At 39.1% G+C, this 23,298-nt stretch overlaps 1 protein-coding gene across 2 annotated transcripts in view; it reads left to right on the plus strand.

The window, feature by feature from the left end:
* The window catches only part of bcar3 (BCAR3 adaptor protein, NSP family member), an 82,720-nt gene extending 59,993 nt beyond the window's left edge, over positions 1 to 22,727 (plus strand). For both annotated transcript variants that reach the window (XM_042416465.1, XM_042416466.1), the window contains 13 exons: positions 8,134 to 8,262; positions 9,670 to 9,795; positions 10,520 to 10,636; positions 11,041 to 11,276; positions 12,522 to 12,622; positions 13,705 to 13,839; positions 14,184 to 14,411; positions 15,300 to 15,931; positions 16,568 to 16,683; positions 18,420 to 18,591; positions 19,217 to 19,328; positions 20,447 to 20,650; positions 20,760 to 22,727. In XM_042416465.1, the coding sequence (XP_042272399.1) occupies positions 8,134 to 8,262; positions 9,670 to 9,795; positions 10,520 to 10,636; positions 11,041 to 11,276; positions 12,522 to 12,622; positions 13,705 to 13,839; positions 14,184 to 14,411; positions 15,300 to 15,931; positions 16,568 to 16,683; positions 18,420 to 18,591; positions 19,217 to 19,328; positions 20,447 to 20,650; positions 20,760 to 20,938 (2,487 nt within the window). In that variant the 3' untranslated portion in view covers positions 20,939 to 22,727. The remainder of the gene's footprint in view (positions 1 to 8,133; positions 8,263 to 9,669; positions 9,796 to 10,519; positions 10,637 to 11,040; positions 11,277 to 12,521; positions 12,623 to 13,704; positions 13,840 to 14,183; positions 14,412 to 15,299; positions 15,932 to 16,567; positions 16,684 to 18,419; positions 18,592 to 19,216; positions 19,329 to 20,446; positions 20,651 to 20,759) is intronic.
* Positions 22,728 to 23,298: the final 571 nt, after the last annotated feature.

The following is a 23,298-nucleotide window of genomic DNA, read 5'->3' on the forward strand; positions in this document are numbered from 1 at the left end:
TTTTCGTGTCAGTTGACAAAATAAATAATCTCAAGGTCCACTTACTTGCTTTTTCTTGGGCTTTTGGCCATATCACATGGTAGTCATCATCAGATTGAATTTTCCTACCACTGACTTCTCATCCATGCAGAATGAGACGATTAGTTGATCTTGAAAGTTCATTCTCGACGTAGGAAACAACAGCTCAAGGTCATTCTGGCACTTTCAACAATGTCATTGGTCATTAATTGTCCACAATGTAACTGTGGCTCGTTATACAGACATTTCAACAAGTATCATCAAGTGCCATATCGGACACACGTGATGAAATCTTCACATATGTAATTTTGGATTTCAAATATGATTTTAAGACACTTAATTGGACTGAAAATGAGACTGAATGGTTGTGAAACTGAAGTAAAAATAAGAAAACAAAACTGGGAAATTTTCACCTACATGCATACCTTATTTCCAACCTAAAAGTGATGTAACATGCATTAATACATCACCCCTGGTAAGACACGCCCGTAAATGGTTTTTAAAATCCCTGCAATGACATCACAGATTGGGAGGAGCCAGAAGTGCAACTAAAACTTTAAGAGCATGTACAGTACATGATGTGACACCAAGTTTTATTTTGGATTGACTCTTAAAAAAATTGCAATTCAAGCAGGAAAAGATTTTTTTCACTCTGTGGGATTCTTGTAGTTTTATTTTTATTTTTAACCATTTGTTGGTATAATGACTCATACTCACATATTTCTTGGTTTTCCATTAACATGATTTAAATGGAGCCTCTTCTTCTAACCAGCGTTACAGCATGTTCCTGCGTTATACTTCAGCCAGTTTACAGGCTGTTTGTTATTTTCCATCCCGCACATTCTCATATTAAAGTGCTGATGTTGGACGTAAACTGTAGGTTGGAAGCGTCATCAAAGAATCTCAGGTTCAGTGCTTCCCCTCAGCTCTCACATCATAATACATGGGACAAGGAGGATTTGGGCAAGACAAGGATTACTCTGTTCACTAGTGTGTGTGTGTGTGCATGTGTACACGTGTGTGTGGGATGATGTGGAATCAGAGTTGTAATGCTAAAAGGTTATTTGTCTTCCACCTAACTGAACTCAAAGGGACAAGCAGCTTACAGAGTTTTCCGCTGCTCCTGATTGGTGACCGTTAGCTAAGACTGGATTGTCACAGCAACAAATAGACCCGGTTTTGAACTCGTGAATCATCTCTACTGTATTCACACAAACCTTTCAAGAGTTAATATTCTTGTGTAAAATCCAGGAAATCCAAAGAAAATCCAATCACAGTTGAAATCCTTTTGAACAATGCCCTTTGTGTTTTTTTTTTTTGTTGTTGTTGGTCTAAAAACTGCTGCACTTTAATGCTGAGTAAGATTTTTTTTTTTTTTTTTACGGCACGTCAGCTTTCTTAGATAGTGGAGCCCAGTGACCTGTCCAGTGGTCCTGCGCTCAAGTTGAACCCATTTTATTCATCTTCAGCTGAACATCAATATTAATATGCTTTTGCCTGTGGACCAATGTGTGCGTTGTTATCAATCTTAGAGCCATACAGAAAATCTTACAGCTCAGAAACCACATACTGAAAATAAAAATGCTACATTCCTTGGTCAGGTGGATTGATGCACCAGAGTTATCTGCTCTTTTGCATCCATGTAGGGCTGCAACTAATGATTATTTTTATTATCGATTGTTTGGTCTATAAAACAGTGAAAAATGTGGATTACTGTCTCTTGAAGCCCAAGACGACGTCCACAATTCAAATATATAGAGTTTACTGTCATAGAAACCAGAAAATATTCACATTTGAGAAGCTGGAACCAGGGAATTTGTACATTTTATTCTTAAAGAATGACTCCAAATGATTAATCGATTATCAAAATAGTTGATGATTAATCTACTGTAACAGTTGGCAACTAATTGATTTAATTAAGCTCTACATTCACACTCCCTGTGTAGGACGGTGCAATAAATGGCTACTTACACTCACAAAAGAATTTAAGATTAAAAAAAGAGTTATCTCATCAAAGAAAGCTGTTGTTGAGGTCATTTATGTGTGATTCAAAGTCCTTTTTTAAAACTCCTCTTAAAAGTTAAAAACAACGTTAGCAGGCTGACACTAGTGTGTCAGAGAGTAAGTTCTCAAAGAAATCAAATCTTGAACACAATGGAAAAACACCACACCGTAAAAGAAAAACAACAGCAATGTCTCATATTATTGCTGTCAAGTAACGTTTTTATCTTTATAAAACTATACAATTAAGTTAAAAAATGCATTTTTGTTTAGCTAAGCTAATAAGATTTTTTTTACCAAGTAACTGCAAAGTTGTATGAACATATCCCACACTGACTGTAAAATCTACAAAAAGTAACTACAACTATCAGATGAATGTAAGAAAGTAAAAAGTACAATATTTTCCTTTTAAAGCACACTCTAGTAGAAGTAAAGTGCAAAGTCAAAATGGAAATACCTAAAAAATCTACACAAATTGAGTACTTGAGGAAAACTATGTACTCTCCACCTCTAGTACTCCAGCTAACACTAACCTTCACATATGATCTGCATTCACAGCGAGTCTATGAGTCATCCTCAGTGTGACAGGATCACAGGACGATGACAGTCAAAGAGAAACCGTCTTCATCCCGTCACAGTGATTTTTAGATAAACTGGTTCCGCAGTTCATGTGCATTGTGGCTAAATGTCACCGGAGATATTTCACCTTTTAAATAAAGTCATTCATCTATGAAGGCTCAGTCTGGAAGCCATAAACTTGTGTAATCTGTAAGCATGAAAACAAGATGAAGAGAAGGAGAGGAAAGGAAATAAGGAGGCGGGAAAGACGAAGCTGCTTTAAACCAGGTCACTACAGTCCACTTTACTCTTACTGCTGTGTTGTGGTCCACACACACACACACAGGCTGGTACAGTATAAATGCAGCTGCTCTCTGACGATGACATCATATTGCAGGGTCTTATTAAAGGCCAGCTTGTAAAAACACTCCCATCAACCATCAACCATCCACCATCTCCTCTTATTTCTCCTTCTCTCTTCCTTCCATCTCTCCCCCTTCACTCCACTTTCCCTCTCATCTGTTTCTCTCTCTCTGTGCTCTTCCTCTCTTCTGTTTTCTCATTCTTAACGTACATGTTCATCTATCTCCTCCCTCTGTTTAAATCTCTATTCATCCCTCCTTCCATACATCCTTGTCTTCTCTACAGCCCCCCTCCTCCCCTCTCCTCTGTTCATCCGCCCTGTTGGCAGTGTGACTGCAAATGTTATTACTGCTCACAGATGTGACTATAATCGATGTTTTGAAAAAGATAAAGAAATTAATAGATACAATTTCACGTCCATATTTCACCGGAGCTGCAACACAAGCCAAATACGATAAGATTAATACCAACCAGCAGCTCTTATGTTTTCAGTTTATCCAGTCCGGCACGTGTCAGTTTAGATTTGTTGTGTAACGCCGGTGCAACAGGAAAAGCTACGCGGCGGTGGGTGTTGCATGCTGATTTTAACTGAGGTGTAAAGAGGATCAGACAAATAATGAAAAGCAAAACAAAAAGTGAAACAAAATGTAAACAGAATAAAGGAGATTTAAAGTTGAACAATATGGGAGCTGTCATGCTAGCTGCTAGCTAGGCTGTCAAAATTCAGGTTTGCAGGATGTATTCAGACCAAACAGGGCGGACACATTGGTTGATTGACAGGTGATAATCACCAAGAAAACATGTCAAATCCAAAATATGACAAAAATAATCTATTTATTGACAGTGTGTTAAGATAACATTGTGTCTTTTGTGTCTAAAACCCTGATAATTAAACTTGTGTTTATTAATTACAGAACAGTAACTCACAAAGAGTGTGTAGTTCCTGTTCTACATACACTATATCTTTTTTTTTAATTGAATTAAATTTTGCTTATTAGTTTCCCCAATATTGTTAATGGTTGTATAAAATTATATCCAATAGGGGGGAGCATTGAATGTTTATGGCACCCAGAGGGAGGCATGAATCACTGGTTGTAGATTATGTTCTAATCTTCATGATTCAAGTGTGTTGAGTCAAGAAATAAACAACTATCAGCATGTAGCACACACGCAAAGGCACAGCATGTTTTGTTTTTCATTTTGTTTTTCACCAGCAGTATCCACATTTGATTGGATTAGTTTAGTATGTATGAATGGTTTAATTAATTTTCACCCAGGTTTTATGTCCCCATGCTTTAGAAATGTCTCTCAGTTCCTGCTACACTTTCAATCACATTTGCACTTGTTATAGTGTTTAATTTTTTTTGTTTTTTTTAAATAATAATAATAATAATGACAGAATGAAATGAGATCTGGTATGGTTAAACTATATGGCTTTTGATTATATTGTACATAGGGTCTGATTCCATATAGCGAAATCAATGCAGCCGCAGGACTGAATGACAGCTCAATTCCACTTCCCCTAGTACTTTCCACTGCAGTACCAACACACACACGCACACACCGAAACACACACAGTCATATGACACAAGTCACACTACGCTGGTTCGTGTCTCTGCTTCAAACTAGAAACAAACAAAATTGGTGCGCAAGCATTGTGACGCCAAGGCCCGTTGTGTTCTGTGCTGTTGTGTTGTTTTTCTGTGAAGAAGCTGTAATAGGATACGTTGATTTCCTGTCATGTATGGAGACGTGGAGACTGAGGGCAGAGGGGTCTATTCTAATGACTTTAGAGAAATAGATGGGAATAGAAGAAAAAGAGAGGTAGAGAAGCCACAGAGAGAGAGAGAGAGAGAGAGAGAGAGAGAGAGAGAGAGAGAGAGGTATAGAGATGAAAGGATGCGCAAGGTTTCAGTTTCATGGAGATGCTTATAGATATATTTCCAATTTCATGCACATGGCTCAATAATTCCCTTTTAGAGTGTGTTTGTGTGTGTGTGTGTGTGTGTGTGTGTGTGTGTGTGTGTGTGTGTGTGTGTGTGTGTGTGTGTGAGCTCATATCAGGACTCTTGTAGCTCACTGCAAGCCGACCATCTGCCACCATCTCACTTTCATCCAAACAGGTTTGGATCAAAGTCTTCTTCAGAGAGCTCCTCCATGTTGATCCTCCCAGTCTTCAAGGGTTTAGTTATTCAGTGTCTTCAGGCAGTTTTTTTTAAAGGTCTCTTTAAACCAAGAAGCTGATTTTTAGCAACGTGAAGACACTGGGAGCAGCATGTGATCCTGCCCCCAGTGTCTTCAAGTTGCTGCATCATAGCAAGTATCACATCATTGTAAAAACATGCACTGCAGCAGGACCATCCTCCAGTTTTTGTTGAACTGTTAGGAGCACAGCGCTGGGCTGTTGAATGCATTTATTATTGCTGCTGTGCAAACATATAATACCACATATAAATCAGTATTTCTTGTTTATCACAGTGTAATCAGGCAATTTGGTTGGATGAGAGACATCAGTATTAGCATGAGCAGCATCTTTCCATATTAACATGTAGTTAACTTAATTCTTAACACTCAAAGGAACGACAAAAACGGCCTTTGTTAAGCTGCATTAATCACTTTTTGACAGAGCAAGTTTTTCATGTTTTTTTTCATTATTATGTCAGCAAACAAAACTTAACATCCCACAGAAACAGAACTTAGGTATCAATTTTCAGTCCTTTTTCGTTGCCATCTTTTGAATTCTTCTTTACTCTTGGTTTAGTTTGCCAATTAATCTGCAAACTCACCTCTAGATGCCACTAAATCCTACATGCTGCACCTTTAAAACTATTAACAATAGTTTCACAATGCATGCGATGTCATTACACGTGCATGACCATGTTTTTGTGTCTAAGCCAGAACGGTTTGTGTGGCATGACAGTTGATGCGGTAAGCACACAAAAGGACACTGACTGTTTTTTCTTGGCAGAGAACCAATATAAGTACAGATCAAAACTTGTGCTTGTTCACAAGTATTGACTGTACAGTTTCCTGCAGCACGGGAATAGGGTAGAAATACTCTTTACTGTCAAAGGTACCATGAACGATCAGGAAATCCAAACAGTATTGATGGTGTGTGTCTCAGCAGTGGGAATATTTCTACACAGACAAGGATGACTGTCTGTTAGAGGTCAGTGATAAAGAAAACAAAATATGGCTGGATTGTAGAGGATACATTCTTCAGTATGGCTGCATTGTCTTCAAGAGGATATTTAAAGAACATAAAAACAGAAGTATGATATCTGTTACTGATATCTGTGTATTCATTCAGCCCATTAGCTGTGTGTGTGTGAGGGTGTGTGTGTGTGTGTGTGTGTGTGTGTGTGTGTGTTTATGTACGTCAGGTGAGGGTGTGTATGGAGGCAGGTCCGGGCAGTTCGTTGGGTCATGATGATGACATCACGCTAGGAGGCACTGGGTGGAGAGCCAAAGGAGGGAGGGTTAAAGAGAGGAAAATCACTGAGGAGACAGGCAGGGAGAGAGAGAGAGAGAGAGGCAGTGAGTGTGTGAGCGTGTTGCTTGAGAGAAAGTTTGAGAGAAGACTTTCGTGTGTTTTGAAAAGGGTTGAATTATAGAGACAAAAACCAACGTGTGTGTGTGTGTGTGAGTTTCAATGTGTTGGCTATGAAGTGTGTGTCTCAGGAAGAGAGAAAGAGGGAGCTATGCAGAGACCCAGCAGCTGTCATGTAAGTGTGTGTGTGTGTGTGTGGGGTATGTGGTGTGTGTGTGTGTGTATCATGGTGCAGGTGGTTGTGCTGACTCGGCAGCCTGTCATGTTATTACCAGATCTTTCTGTCCTTCACTGTTCGATCTTCCAAACTTTCACTGATCAGTCATTTCATCATCTGTCAAGTGTCTGAATGAGAATAACTTGAATCTGTCTGTTTTCACATCTCAACTGTCTTGTTATTCTAGATTTTATGTTTCCAGTGACCTTCGATCAACATTGTTTTATAATAGGGTGGGAAGGTGAAGGGTGTGTGTGTGTGTTCTGGTACATCACATTACTGCTTTTAAATCGTGACTTAAGAACCATCTTTTTAGCCAAGCTGCTTTCTCTTCTGTATATTAAGTGTCCTTGTGTCATGTGAAATGCACTTAAAATCAAATTTATCATTGTACAGATCATAAAGCCCTCTGAAGCAAATTTGTGGTTATAGGCAATATAAATAAAATTGACTTGATTTGACTTCATCTTCTTAAAAAGGCCTCTTGATTTTTAAGAAGACATGTGTTTCTTGGATCTTACAAAAACACTTTGTCAGTCAAAACGGCTACAATTTAAATCCAATCTGAGAAGTCATCCTTGGAAACTGAAGGAACTTTCAAAAAAAAATACTTGTCAATCACCGTCTTAACTTGTGAGGCAGCTGGATGCACAAGATCATGCGAGAATCCTCATGGGACACTGATTGAGTTATAGTAGTAGTAGTGGTGGTGATAAAAAACATTGCATTTACATTATTGATATTGCTAAAATCTCATAAAAAAAGACGTGTTTAAAAATATGTATCCTGAGCATTGTTGCATTATGACTGAGCTCCACATTAAGTGCTGTTGTTGCAGCTACAACCTGTGGGTTCGCAAGGTAAATCTTAGGGGTCGCAAAATGATTAACAGGATAGAAAAGCAGAAAAAAAGGGGCATATTTCTGCTACACTACATTTTTAGTCCTCATAATCTCCACAATTTACCTTTTCAGACCTATAAAAACTATTCAAATAAAACAAGGACATAAATAATCTGGTCGGTGATAGATGCAACTGCTGAGGAGTCATTTTACATAATCACATCAACTGCCCCTATTTCCTCTGTCTGTACTTCATCTCTTCTTTTACCTTTAACTCTTTTTCTGTTCACATGCTTCTTTTTACTTCTCTGATCTCAAAGGAACAATATTTTTTATCACCGCATCTGTGCTTTTGAGCTTTGGATTCATTATTGTTTATTTTAGCGAGAAACCTGATAGTAAAGCTTTACTGCTCTGATGTTCGCAACAGCTAAAATTCACTTGTCTACATAGGAAACATATATAACATTAGCTGCCATCAACGCTACGGATGGATGACTGAAAACACTGAGGTCTGTTTCTGCGTGTTTTCCCACAGACACAGTCACAGTAGTGAGTTCTCCTTCTATGTTTTTTTATTGCAGTTCTCCAGAGATCAGTTCATCCTGGACTGTCCTTCAGAGAAGCTTCGCAGAGAGCTGGAGGAAGAACTGAAGATGAACTGCGAGGAGCCCAGAAGCCACGCATGGTACCACGGAGCGATACCCAGACAGGTAAAACACATGTATGCCGCACACATAAATCTGAGTCATGAGTCCCCTCCCTTTTTAAAAGCCTGGTTAAAAACTTGTTGAACCAGATCACCTATTATTAGACTGCCACACTGCACACACAGTGCTCATAGGAAGATTATAGCTTAAATAGTGGCCTCAGCAGCAGAGCTCGGGTTGTAACATTGGGTAAGTGTATAAAAAGACTCTTTCTTTATGGTGTGTGTGTGTGTATGTGTATATATATGTGTGTGTGTGTAAGAGAGAGAGAGAGATTGTTAGCTCGCTCTGAAAGCTCGCTCTGAGATGTAATCGTTTTTAATAAGCTGCTTCCTTTGGTTAAACTAAACTACCATTATATACTATACAAACACTTGCTTAATTAAAGTCTGTAATTGTGCGTGTGCGTGTGTGTGTGTGTGTGTGTGTGTGTGTGTGTGACTGAGAGAGAGATAGAGAGAGAGAGAGAGAGAGAGAGAGAGCTACAGTAAATGGAAATAAAAATAAGATTTTCAGCCTTTTTGTTACTTGTTAAACCAAAACTTAGTTCTAATTTCTGAATGAAACATTGAAGCTCGTGTCTTTGGATTTTTTTTGCGTTGCCCTTCTTTTAATTGTGTATTGATTCGGTGGAGTGTAATCTAATATTGATCATCTGTTCCTATTTAATAAGAGCTAGAAGTTAATGAAGACAGAGTTTTGCATCTAGACTTTTAAAAGCTTTTATGTTTGCATGTACTGTAGGTCTTTCATTATCAACTAATCTGCCCATAATTTTCTCAGTTAATTGATAAATAGCTTTGTCTATACAACGTTAAAAAGTGTTCAAATTGCTTGTTTCATCTAACCAACAGTCCAAAACTAATATTAAGTTTAAAAGTCATATATGGCAAGAAAGTTTGGAAATTACTATCAAAATCAAGGTCCTCTTACTATGTTTTTCTGGAGCTTTCAGCTGCATCTTCTAGCGATAGCTCAGTTGTCACTTTAAGTATGAAACGTGAGGTCATGTGGTGTGGTTAAAATCTCTGGAAAAATCAAGTAAGTGGATGTTGAGTTAAGGTTGTTGAGTTTTTTTTTTGTTTGTAAAATTATATATATCTTCAATCTGCACTGCAGATGAGTTGAAGAATTAGTCAAAGAGCTGGTTTTCCATGTAAAAGTCAAAGTATAAATCAAAGTAAATCCACTGGAAGATTTTCTCGCTGGACAAATGAGAGGTTGAGGTTTTAAATGTCTTCATATCTTACGTAAACATTGCAGACCAGCAGGCACTGAGCTCATAAAGAAGGTAACAGTACAACAGCGTACCATTGTTAGATTTAATTAAATGTTAGTACTGTAAACAAGCACCGTGTGCCTGTGTGTATGCGTGTGCGTTCCCACATGTAACCCTCTGTATTGTTCCAGGTTGCAGAAAACTTGGTGCAGCGGGATGGAGATTTCCTGATCCGTGATTCGCTGTCCAGTCCAGGAAGTTATGTTCTGACTTCCCAATGGAGAAATGCTGCTCAGCACTTTAAAATCAACAAGAAGGTAAGACTACTGTATATACGATATGTAATAATAGGAAACTAACACTTGAATGTTCACCAAGTCATACCACTACCTCGCAAAAATATTATTTTATATGACTTTTAGTTAATAATGAAAAGGCTCATTGAAATAAAAAAGATCTTTTTCCAAGAGTGTCCTCGCCAGTCGTGCTGTTGTAAAATAATAAATAAAATTACAGTAACAATCCTATAAAAGTTCAGATCCTATAAACAACCTACTGTGGCGCCTAAGAGACAACCGAAAACACTGGAAGAACGGCGCCATGACACGCCTCATTTGTTAATATTGTTTTACTAATATCATCAAATCAAAGCTACAGAACTTTAAGTGATTTTCAACCACTAGAGGTCACAAACATTCGAGGGCATCCTGTCAATGAACCTGTCAAACTTAAATCCACTGTTTGCTGGTCTTCAGGCATTGATTGGTCCATCAACTCCTGCTGAGAGCAGCTGTCCTCAGTTTTATATGAAACAGCCTCAATCAATGTAAAACAAGAAACTGAAAGCTGCAGACTGTGTTGATTCTCAGTGTATTAATGGAGTTATAATCTGAAGATTTGTCAAGGTCACAAGAGCAGATGTGTTCTTTATTTACACTTAAAACTAATTTAATCGTAGACACAAAAAGTGTATTATTGCAGCTGCACCTACAGTAACATATAAACTAATAAATGACTCAATTCGTCCCGTCTCTCCTTTAGGTGGTGATGTTGAACGAAGCCTACTCCAGAGTCGAGTACCGACTGGAAAGAGAAGGTTTTGACAGCGTCCCTGCGCTTATAAGATACTACGTCGGCAACAGAAAACCCGTCTCCCAGGTGGGTTCAGTCAAGATTTTATAGGTAACCTGTTCCAACGGGGAGAAAATCTGCAGATGTGTTTTATTATAGCTGGTTTCTCAGTGGTCAGTAATACATAAATAGTTTTGTTTTTGTTTTTCATGGCTTAATTTGCTAACAGCATTTGTAAATGTTTGTTTTTTCTCTGATTCAAACACATACTATTAACATAACTTTGTGTTTGTGTTTAAAATAATTATTACTCAGTCATTAAAATTAGTCTCTGGAAGGAATTTGATTGGACAGAATTATTGTACACCTTTCCTGCTGATTTGTGCCCCAACTCAGAGAGTGTACAGTTCTTGAATTTTCTACTTACTGTACTTTTACCATCCCAATAATTTGTTTTATCTCTTTTTTCTATTTGTTAATTCATATTTCAGGTGGTAGGAGCCATTATCTTCCAGCCAATTAACCGCGGGCTGCCGCTCCGCTGCTTGGAAGAGAAGTACGGACTATCCGGTAATCACAGAGAGACGGGGCTGATGGAGCAGGAGAAGCGGAGTCAGAAGCGTCTCAGCCTCAACATCACCAACGGACACACGCACGACAGCACACACACTGTGCACGAGGGCACACACTGCCAAGACAACGGCATGAGCCGAGGCAACCAGCTCAGGTTTGTACAGAACAAACGTGCTGATTACCAACAAACCGCTAATATTTGTCAGTAATCAGCTGAGTAATACGTATTTGTTGTTTGTAGACGATCACATTGATAGATTTGACAAAAACCGTGTAAAAGACCGTCGTACGTTTAATCTTCGAGCACCACGAGCCCATTACTGAAAGTGGGTGGTGGGCTACACACCACATACAATGTTGTCTGCTATATTTAAAAAATGGAGACCCACTTTCACCCACTCCTCTCTTTGTTTCCCTCACACACTCTCTGAAAGACTTAAATCAAGCCCTTAAATCCCTCCATGCTTTTAAGCTTTTAACTTACAGCCTGGAGCTGTTTACATCCATCACCCAGGCAACGGGCTGTATATATGACATGTTCCATATGTAGCGTAAATCCTCTATAAATAAAGACACAGTGTATGACTTTGGTATATGATAAGGACCAGAAGTGTGTAATTTTACGCTGCTTAGGAGTGCATGGAGCATAATGTATGGAGTCCATATCTGTCCGAGTTAAGAGACAGAGCGGGAGCACGGAAAAGATAAATATATGGTCTGGAGTATAACAGGAAAAAGACAAGAGACGGGCGAAAGAGAGAGAAAAGGCTTTGGAACAACAAAAAAAGAGCGGATAAAGGAAAACTGACTTTGTTTTTCTTTCTTTCTATAGTAGTATGTGCATTTTATTCTAAATTGACAAATATTTAAACTGACAAGAACACAAAGCTGGCATATCACCATATAAAGCTGGTATGGTGAATGTGGCAAACAGTTGCCTGTTTACACATCCAGTGGATACAGAGCAACACTAGTATTCATTTGGAGTTGAGTCTCTGATCAGCTGGTCAATCTAAGTCAAATATTCACAAATATCTGGCTCTTCAGCTGCTAAATTTTCCACCATGTTCACCAACTAGTTGCCAACTTTGCTTGTGTGCTGTTTGGTGCTGAGCAGGTAGTGCACAGTGGCTTTTTAGAGCTTTTTCTTTAAAAACAGATGCCTGCTGCGGCTGTAAATGATGCTGATTAGAGCGTTGAGACAGATCCTGGGAAACTAAAATAATGAGCTGAAAGACGCTATAAAGTTCTGTAGTCAGATGATGATCATTTTCTTTCATATTGAAGTTGTCGTGTCATCCACTATTAATATTATAGCTGATTCAAAATGTTCTTCTCTGCATGTGTTTATACATATGTGTGTTTATTTATGTGAGTTTTTGACATCCATCACACACAGGTTGAAGGATCGCTGCGGCAGCCAACCAGCAAGTCTCAATCACGCCCAGGAGAGGCGACGCCCACTCAAAGCGCACCAATCGGAAAGCTTCCTACCGCTTGGTAAGTAAGATTGTTAAGACTATGAGATGCTTCAGATGAAGCACTTGAGGGATTGTCTTGCAGTGTTTGAAACCCTGATTCTGACGTCAGAATCAGGTGAGCTGCATCTAACTATTTTTGTAAGCGAGCTGTGTGCAAGGTGTGAAGGCTGGCACGTTTTTCATTCCTCACACAACTATTTCCATCACTTTGTGTGATCAAGGTGCTCTTGGTGAGTGCAGCAGCAAGAGCACCTTGACCAGAGACTGTCCAAAGTCTGCACTGTTTGCCTTCTAGTTTGTTTAAAGCGTACTGAAGCCTTTACTTGCTATTATTTTATTATGCTGCTGCGGTGGTGACAGCCAGCTGCAGCCTGAGGCATTATGTTTTTGGGTTGTCCATCTGTACCATTCTTGTGAACGCAATATCTCAGGAACACCTGGAGGGAGTTTCTTCAAATTTGGCACAAACGTCAACTTGGACTCAAGGATGAATTGATTAGAATTTGGTGGTCATAGGTCAAAGTGACCTCACAAAACACATTTTTTGGCCATAACTCAAGAATTCATACACTAATTATGACAAAGTTTCACACGAATGTCTAATAGGAGAAAATGATGAAGTGATGACATCTTATAAATGCTTTTCTGGACAATATTCAACACTATAACTCTAGAACAGAAGGGGAGATTGTGACCATATTTCACATTTGGTCTTATACTGAATGACACTACTCTTGGGCGCCCACCTTGAAACTGTGGTGATCGTTTTATTAAATTCCTTCAAAGTTTTAATTACAAATATTATGAGTCTGGACAGACATGGATGTAAACTGCAACTTGACTGGTTGGCGGAGGCGATACTTCTAGTTTTGTTTATTTATTTATTATTATTCTTTATATGTTTTTTTAATGAATGATTCTAACTTATATGATAGGATCCGAAAAACCGAAAGTTTTCTCCATTTTATACTCAAAATCTTTTCTTCTCTCATCATCTCCTTTTTAAAATCCCCTTCATTTATTCTTTTTTTTCCTTTATTCTATATTCTCTATTTCTGTAATAATCTTAGCTCTCCTCTCTGTCTCTTCTCCACCCTCCAGGGTCCAAATCGCAGCCCCAGCAGCCTCCTGACCCTCTCCTTCAGAGCTCTAACCCCAAGTCTCCGGTGTTTCGGACGGGCAGTGAGCCTGTACTGAGCCCCTCTTTCCCACGGAGATGTGTAGAGCCTTTGGCAGGTCAGTGCACGTAGAAAATAGAAAATAAAATCCATTTTTACACACATCTGATTAAGAACACAGCTGCACTTAGTCATGTACAGCAGGTGAAAGCCCTCTTTTTATTTACTCCTACCGTTGTTTGCATGTGAAAAGGAAATTAAATTTAACCCAGCGCTTGTGTGCTGTCACCTGCTGTGACTCAAATTACTTATCAGAAAGTAAATAAAAGACAGATTGCGGCTTCTACTGTTCACTGTCACAGAAAGAGATAAGAAATGTCTTAAACACAGCAAAGCTTTTAATATCAACTGATAAATTATAATGTTATGTGACGATGTTATGTTTTGTTTGTGCGTTTCCAGGTCAGGCCATCCGGGGTTCTGACAGCCAGCTGTGTCCTAAACCGCCACCCAAACCCAGTAAGGTGCCTATGGGTCGACTGCCTCGCTCCCCCGGTCTTCAGCCCCTGCTTCCCCCCTCCAGCTCCTCCAACCACCCCACAGACCCCTCCTCCACCTCCTCCAGCCTCACCGCACCTCCTCTGGACTCCACGTCTATGGAAACACTCGGTAGTACGTGGAGGAGTGGAGGTAATTACTCTAATGCTGTTTTTTATTTGTCATGAAATGTTTCCACCTATAATTTATCAGGAAATATTGATTCTGGCAGGTGCACACAGCCACTTTCATCATCATCAAATCAACAAATTATTATTGGTCTTAATATATTAACTACTATAAAATTATGAAAATTATCTGCTACTACAGACAGGCTTTTTATATTGTGTGCCAGCGGATTAGTTTTAGCAGTAATGCTGCATTAATGCAACATCGGCAGAAATGTGTTTAATGTTACGTGTAGAGATACAAACTTTGTTTAGCTCCCTTTCAATTAAATGAATTCATCAACAAAACCATCAACAGCATTGCACAGACTCACAGTTCAAATTTAAATATTCAACAGCATTAAAAATAAGCAGCACAACAGTCACACAGTTTGCAGTTCACTCAGTAATCTGAGGAAAGCAAAGGAGTTCAGGGTCCATATTACAGTGTGGAAAAACTATTTCTGAAATGTTTTTTCTTAGTGGACAGTGATTTATAGACCCTCCAAGAGGAGAATTACAGTGTGCCAACATGTCTCAATCAATCTGCAGTTGATATTAATTCCAAAGAAACATTATAAATTGATTTGGCTGAAGAATATTTTACCATGTGTCCTTTAGCCTTGAAGTTATTAAATCAGCTCAACTGGAGTGTCTCTTAATAAATAACATCTGTGCTCATATCCTAATTAAATGACTTTATTATTATAATTATTATTTTTTATATTAGTGTGAATTTGTGACATCTGTTCAGGGACTAATATTTATTACTGTACGCTCTCCCTCTTAAATAAACCAATAAATAAAAAGTAAAGTAAATGCATCTTTATATACTGTGATTTTGAAGTAAATGGATGTGATTGTTATTTCACAGCCACCACAGTCCCTCCGGTCCCTCCAGTGAAGCCTCTGAAGTTCCAGCATCAGCTCCTCCCCGCAGACTCACACAGTTCTGTAGTTTCACCTGCTGAACTGGCTTATTATCCTGATTCAGAAGCAATAACAGGACGGACTGAACACCTGCAGCTGAGCCCTGCGGACCTGAGGTCCCGCAGCCCGCTGGAGTGGGAGGCACCGAATTCACCGAACTCCATCACAGACGGCGCCCTCGAACTTCAGCCGGCGCTCTGCAGCTACGTGGAGAGACTGAGGAGAGAAGGGGAGGGAGGGAGAGAGGAGGAGGTGGAGGTGGGAGGGCGGAGAGGGCTGGACAGAAGCTCCTACCATCACGCCATCGCAGCCTTAGAAAACACCAGCGAGGAAGAGGAGGAGGACGCAGGGAGGGAGGAGGAGGAGCAGCAGCAGCAGCAGCGGGGCAAGAGGAGCAGTTTCCAGCGGCCGGTGGTGGAGACGGAGTCGGTGTTCCAGCCGGCGGAGTTCGGCTCTCGGCTTCTGCCGCCGGAGAACAAACCGCTGGAGATGGTGGTGCTGAAGAGGGCGAAGGAGCTGCTGCTCAGCCACAACCACCACAGTATCGCCAGACACCTGCTGATGGCCGACTGCCAGGTACACACCAGAGTCAGACAAAACAAAACTTTTGGCAAATATATATTTTATATTATAGTGAATAAATTCATTAATAATGCAGTTATACATGTTAGTTTCTCACTTTGCAACAAACCATCAAATCTGCAGCTGTAAATGTTAATTTAAGTGGTCAACTGGTTCACTGGAGAGTCTTCCTGATCAACTAAAGTGGAGGTTGTTATTGATCAATCATTAATAAAACCATTAACTCAGCCATATAAAATCTTAAGATAGGGTGCCTTATTAGAGAAGGGTGCTGCTAATTTCTGTTTTAGACAATCATGCACAGGTGTTGAGGAAATTCGAGAGACACCAGTCACACAGACACACACACACACTTGTCTAATTTGGAAGTAAACATGTTTACTGCTGCTGTTATACACACATCCTCTGTGTGTCTGTGTCACAAAATTAGATTTCTGTTCAGAAGCTGATGTTACTGCTGCCGTGAAATGATCCTCATGATGCAGGACAATCAATCGGAAAGAAAACAACCCTGAACCAAACAAACCATCAACACATACACACACACGCTAGAACAAGAGAGGAAAATAGAAACACTAAACGTAATTGACCGCTGCTTTAACGTCCACTTGTAAAACTGTTTTCCTCCAGGTTGCGAGGATACTCGGAGTGTCTCCAGAGCTAAAAGGTCAGATGGGCGTCGCCTCGGGTCTGGAGCTGGTGACCTTGCCACATGGTCGACAGCTGAGGCTGGACCTGATGGAAAGGTACATATAAACATATATACATGCATACAAAAGCACAAATGTTAGAACACAGATTCATAGTGAGAGGATGAAACTGAACTTCTTACTTTTTAGTTATGTGTGCTTGTGAAACATGAGGTCATCAGTGATTTCCAGGAAGTTTAAGCCCTCTAAAGATTTACACACATGAAGATCTCAGTACATACTTAAAGGAATAGTTTGACATTTTGTGAAATTCACTTATTAGCTTTGTTGCCAAGAGAAGATTGATATACCTCTGCCTCTCTCTCTCTCTCTGTATGCTATATATGAAGCTAACACCAGTAGCTGATTATCTTAGCTTAGCATAAAGAAAAGAAAGCAGAGGAAAACAGCTAGCCTGCTTCTGTCCAGATGTAAAAAAAATCAGTTCACCAGCACCATCAAATAGTTACAGCACATAATCATAAAACTACAAACTGTTACCTTTGATACAGGCGACTTATATCATGTTAATTAAGTCTTTATGCTAAGCTAAGCTAACTGTCTCCTGGCTGTATCTTCATATTTACCTTACAGACATGACAGTGGTATCAGTCTTTTCATTTAACCCTCATAACTCTCAGCAAGAAACTGAACAAGCGTGTTTCCCAAAATGTCAACCTGTTCCTTTAAATTTAATCCAGTGGCTCCCAACATGGGGTTCAGGAACCCCTGAATGGCCCCAAAATGAATTTTTAGCGGCCACAAGACAGCTAAAAGGATAAGGAAGTAAAAAATATATCTCTGTTTCACAAAATTGGGTTTATTTTTGCAGACTTTTCTGTAATTTTGGCTTTTTTATGTGAAATACTGGATACTTTCAGCACACCAGATCAGAAAAATCCTTCATATGAAACAATCCAAGAAGGAAAAAGTCAGTTTGGTTAAACCAGAGGTTTTCAAACTGTGAGGCACGCCTCTCTTGGGGGGCGTGGGAGTGGTGGTGGAGGGAGAGAGACGTACTGGCGTTCTAAAAAACAAGTTGTTTGGCTGCTCGTCAGGTCAGCAGATGGAGCTGCAACAGTAGCTGTGACACATAGCACATGGAGGCAATTAAGGAACTTAAAAACCTTAAGTGCCAAACTCCTTCTCAGGGTCATAACTCTGTCAAATCTGAACACAGACATGATTCAGTGTGACTTACAATTTCAGAGGATATTATCATCAATGTCAATCATAATAAATAAATAAAATAAATGTTTAGAAATAAAAAAAAGACACTCCTTATAACACCAGAACTTGCTTGAATCATCACATTTTTAAGTTTTCTTCATTATCAAAGTAATCCAGTGATAGATGTCTGTATATACATGGATATATTGTAAACAGGAAGTAATTTGGCATAATTTTAAAGCCAAAAATGGGCTCAAATTGTAAGATGGAGGGGGGGAACACAGCTCATGTCCACATTGAGGCCAGAACCTGTGATGAGAGTAGAAATTAATTTATTTTAAGGGGTCACAAGCCAATACTGGTTTAACTGAAGGCTGCACCAAACTGCAAACTGAGGTGACGTCAGTAGTGATTCATACCTGCTGGTTGATTGTACTGTCCTGTCTGGTAAACACAGAAACTGTCCTGTACTGAAAATAAATTCCCCCTGCAGACAGAGACTTCAACCAGACAGCTACTGAAAGATCAGATTAGAAACTGAGTGAAGCCAAAAGCAAAACAGACACGAGCGCTACGGTTCCATCAGGTGGTGTTGATAATCCGCCTCTCCCTCCGTCTCCTAGGCACCACACCATGGCGATAGGCGTTGCCGTGGATATTCTGGGGTGCACGGGCAGCGTGGAGGAGCGGGCGTCCACGTTAAACCGCATCATCCTCGTCGCGTTGGAGCTGAAGGACACGGTGGGCGACCTGTTCGCTTTCACGGCCCTGATGAAAGCTCTGGACCTGCCGCAGGTAACACAAACACACACACACCAACAAAACACACAAGCAGAGGTAACAAAACACAAACATGATGTTGAATACACAGAGTAGACAAAAGTAAACAAATGACCATTTATTCACTCAGAGAAGATTACCTCCAGAGTAATTAGTGATAGAAACACAAAATGTGTTATATGAACTTTAAATCATATAAAATAACATGATCAATGATTGATTTACAACCTTTAATAGCCCACCAGACATATTTCAGCACTACTGTGTCTTTATCAGAGTTAAAATGGATGAAGACATGAGGCAAATTCATACAGTAACAGTCAAAATTTTGGACACATTTTCTTATTGAAGTGAATGGGAAGGTGTGTCCAAATTGACTGGTACTGTATATAGTCAACATAGAATAGGTGTGCATTATTCATCAATTGTGAACATGATAACTTCTTTTCATTCCCTCAAATAAATCTGTTTGGTTGAAAGCTTAAAACCTAACAGCAGATATTAAAAAAACTCGCCCACTACTCGAACAATTTCTGACACTCAGGACCCATATTTGACCTCTTCAGCCCGTTTGATGAAAAGTAATAGAAAAGTTAAAAACATCTGAGACTCAGCTGATTGTTCGTTCTTCACTGTTCAGATCAGCCGTTTGGAGGAAACGTGGACAGCTCTGCGAAGGAACTACACACAGACCGCCATCAGCTACGAGAAAACCCTCAAACCTTTCTACAAGAATCTCTATGAGGGCACAGGTACGCAAACACACACACACACTAATCTGTCTGTTTACTGCTGCTGTTATACACACATCCTCTGTGTGTCTGTGTCACAGAATTAGATTTCTGCTGCTGTAAAAATGATCCTCATGACACAGACACATTACAGTCATATCTTAATGCCCTATTTTACAATACAACTGGTATTAACATGTGATCTGTATCTGGATACGTTATTTGGATAACAGCATCCAATCTAGAGGCCTTTCCGTTTACACCAGGTATTAATAAGCCTTCTCGTTATCTGGAAGCAATAACTGGACATTACGTCATTCTTTCTTAAATTCATTAGATTTCCTGTTCTTTCTTCAGAATGTGATCACAACAAATGTGGTTTATCTGATCGCAATATCTTCTGCAAGCATTTACACTTTGTATTAACATGTGGATCTTCTTATCCAGATAAGATATTCAGATACAGATCAAATGTAAATGAGGTATAAATCAGATCACATCACTGCAACATCTTGACCCCAAGAGGAGCAGCTGATTGTTGTGAAAAAGAGTAAGAAACAAAAATATGCAAAAATCAGGCTGAAATTGAATCAGCTCAATCAGTCAGATTTATGTGAATTTGTGTGTATTTTGGTCAGCAATAAAAAAAACAAAACAAGGAGGTTGTGGAGCACCTGACCTGTCTTGCTGCTCGTTATTTGGCAGTTACAGGTTCATATTATGAACAGGAGGATGAACATCCTGTGAAATACATGAAAATATATTAATCATTTCTTAATCTACAGTCTGCTCACAATCTTTGATATAAATTTGAGGGCACAGATCTAAGACTAAACTTTACTCTACATTTCATAATTTTTTTTAAATACATATAGTTTTTTTTAATAAAATAAGTGTTTAAACCTGTTAATCGTTAATGTAAAAGGAGACTTGCGATCATCGGCAACATTTAGGGTTTAATTTTGGTTGTTTTGAAGTTACTTTTATACACATTGTAGTTGATTCTCAGTATGAAAAGTTTAAGAAGTTTAAGATCTACAGTGCAATTAAAGGTTTTATTATCCCAAAAATACAATAACGGAAGTTTTTAATTGTTAAATAGCAACTAAAAATATTTACCTTCCTTCATCCTCCTGCAGCTTCCTCACCTGCGGTGGTCTGCGTCCCCCTCCTGCTGCCTCTCCTCACTTTGATGGAGCGTCCGTCAATCACACCTGAGGGGGCGGAGCTCTGGGAGACCAGCGACCAGGGCTGTGACATCATGCTGCGCCACCTAGAGGCTGCACGCGACGTTGCACACAACGCAACGAGCTACACAGTGAACGCACAGAAGATCTTACAAGGTAAAAATAAGTTACTGTATATTTTTTGTAAAGTAAATAGAAACTGAAGAAATCAGTCTTTTTTTATTCCAATATAACTAAATCATTTTGTGTGTGTTTGTGCGTTCAGGTTTCCAGTGTGATGAAGACCTGCTGGAGGTGTTTAAGACGGACTTTCAGCTGCGGCTGCTGTGGGGAAGCCGCGGAGCATCAGTCAACCAATCAGATCGCTACAGCAAATTCAACCTCATCCTCACTGCGTTGTCACGGAAACTGGAGCCCCCGCCAAAAACGCAAACCTTGATTTGACTTCAACAAACTGAGCGAACGACAAACATACGGACAAATCCAGCGAAACAGAGACTCATGTTTGACAGATTGATGGTGTTTGGTCTTCCAGTTAAACAGATTAAAGTAACATCTGGTGGATCAGACACCAGGTATGAGAAAGGGAAGATGAGATAAAACCCTCCCTGCAGCGACTAAACAGAAAAGCTGTGGTCAGAGAATGATCTGTTGTCTGAAGTAGCGGATACGACTCAATATCAAACTTCGAATAAAAGACTCTCCTGCAGCCGAGGCTCGACGGTTTGAGTAACCCGGCAGCGTCTCATCTTATTGTTCTGGACAAAGTGCTGTTTGGTGCAAGATGTAGCTTTTTCACTCAGTAAGATAACAATCAAACATCATTTTAAGGAGAATTCTTTCTGTTTCTCCAGCGCTCACAGCATCACTGTCCAGTTACAGTTTAAACCTACAAAATGTCACATCTTCAGGAACTAAGAATAACAGCCTTAAGCACTGTTGCAGAGTTCAACACAACATAGTTTCAACGTTGAATACAACTGAGACAAGTGCAATCCAAAAAATGTTTGTTTAGAGAATAAGAAATCACCCCTGTGCATGTTGGAGAGGTACTAACCTCTGTTACCACAGTAAACAATAATGCACAATAGAAACATTTGATCAGAAGGATTATTTAACACAACATGTGTTTAACTTGGTGAAAGTGCATTTTTGAGATCATTCACTCTCAGCTTTGAAATGCCTTAATGAGCCTAAGATCCTGGTAAATTCATGTAGGAGCGTGTAATCCTTAAATTTATCCCATAATATAAAAATCACCAAAGGTGGACATATTCACTAGACAGTGACAAATGATGTTTAGACATCATTTGTCACTGAGTAGAACTAAATTGGACTCACAAGTTTCCATCGCTGAGATCAGGAGACGCAGCAGCCGCAGGTCACAAACGGAAACTCAAAAATAATGTTAAACATGCAGCTTCGTCTCAACTAAACTAGCGTTATATATTAGTGTGAGAACAAAACAGACAAGAGAGACTTTTAAGGGAAACCTGCAGAGTAAGATGCACTTGTTTTTATAATTGTATCATTGACATTCCAGTTAATGTTGTGAAAAGATCAAGTTAAGTGTCAGGTGTCTTTTTAAAGGCCTCAGTAACTCTGATTCCTGAGTGTAAGTCAAAGTCAACAAAGTCAGAGAATAGTTTGAAAGAAGAAGGAAAAATCATTTTCTAGATAGAAATAATAACTATTTAACAGAAGTCATGAATAATTGAGGCGTCGGCCTCTTCTTCTGGTCAGGAAACATTTAAATCTCTTTGACCTTTGATACAAAACCACCTGATCAGATTGTTGCAGGTTTAACAAGTGAAAAACATCAGTTAATATAGAATATATATATATATTATAATAATATCAAGGTTCCCTGAGACATTTTCTGGGTGAAATCTGTTTCCCCCCCCCCCCCCAAAATCTGCAGAGAACAGAGATTATTTCCACAGGAGCAGCTGATTAATAGCAGCTTTATCTGTGTAAATGTAGATAAAAGTGTTTGTACAGAAACACAACAGAATCCAACATTTTGTTTCTGTATGAATCCAGGATTTTAAAAAAAAAAGACACACAAAAATATGTCAGAGACTAAAGCTGTACATATGTGACGTATTAGCATGTTAATAATCGACTGTATATATTTTCTGTAGAAGACTGACTGTAAAAAAGATGTTGATGAATTTTAATGTTTATATTATGAACTACTGTGGTAAGATTTAATAAATATGGTGTAATGATCTGTGGAGGTCAAACCGGCTGAATTATTTTTGCACGTGTGACAGAGTTTAAAAATACAATTATGATTTCACATCTTGGATGAAAACCTGGATACTTCTGGCTTTGTTTTGAACTGTTTTTGTCACGAGTACCGGTGATTTCTGATGTTTAAGGACTAAGATAATTTACTTCTGCTTTATGTTGGCGACTGAATTTCAGACACTTAAATCATTAAACTGTTAATTTCACATGAACCATCACTCTAAACGTCACTCTCAGGTCTCATCTGGCAAAGTTAGACGTTAGAAGTTACCGTTTTACTAAACATTCAGACTTTATTCAGCTGTTAAAAGTCTTTGCTTTTCTTCTTCCCTCACCGATGAAACAGCACCGACACAAATCTGCTTTTCATTGCTGTTTATTTGAACAATATCTTGGAAGAGAGAGAGAAGAAAAAAAAAAAAAAAAGCATTTTTGTTCACAAAGTGTCTGACAACATTCAAAGTAAAAAGATGTGCACAATAATGGAAAGAGAAGTACTGCCATCGGTTATTACAACATATACAACATGGTAAAAACACACAGATCTACAT

Source organism: Thunnus maccoyii, chromosome 7, assembly GCF_910596095.1.
Source record: "Thunnus maccoyii chromosome 7, fThuMac1.1, whole genome shotgun sequence".
NCBI lineage: Eukaryota > Metazoa > Chordata > Actinopteri > Scombriformes > Scombridae > Thunnus > Thunnus maccoyii.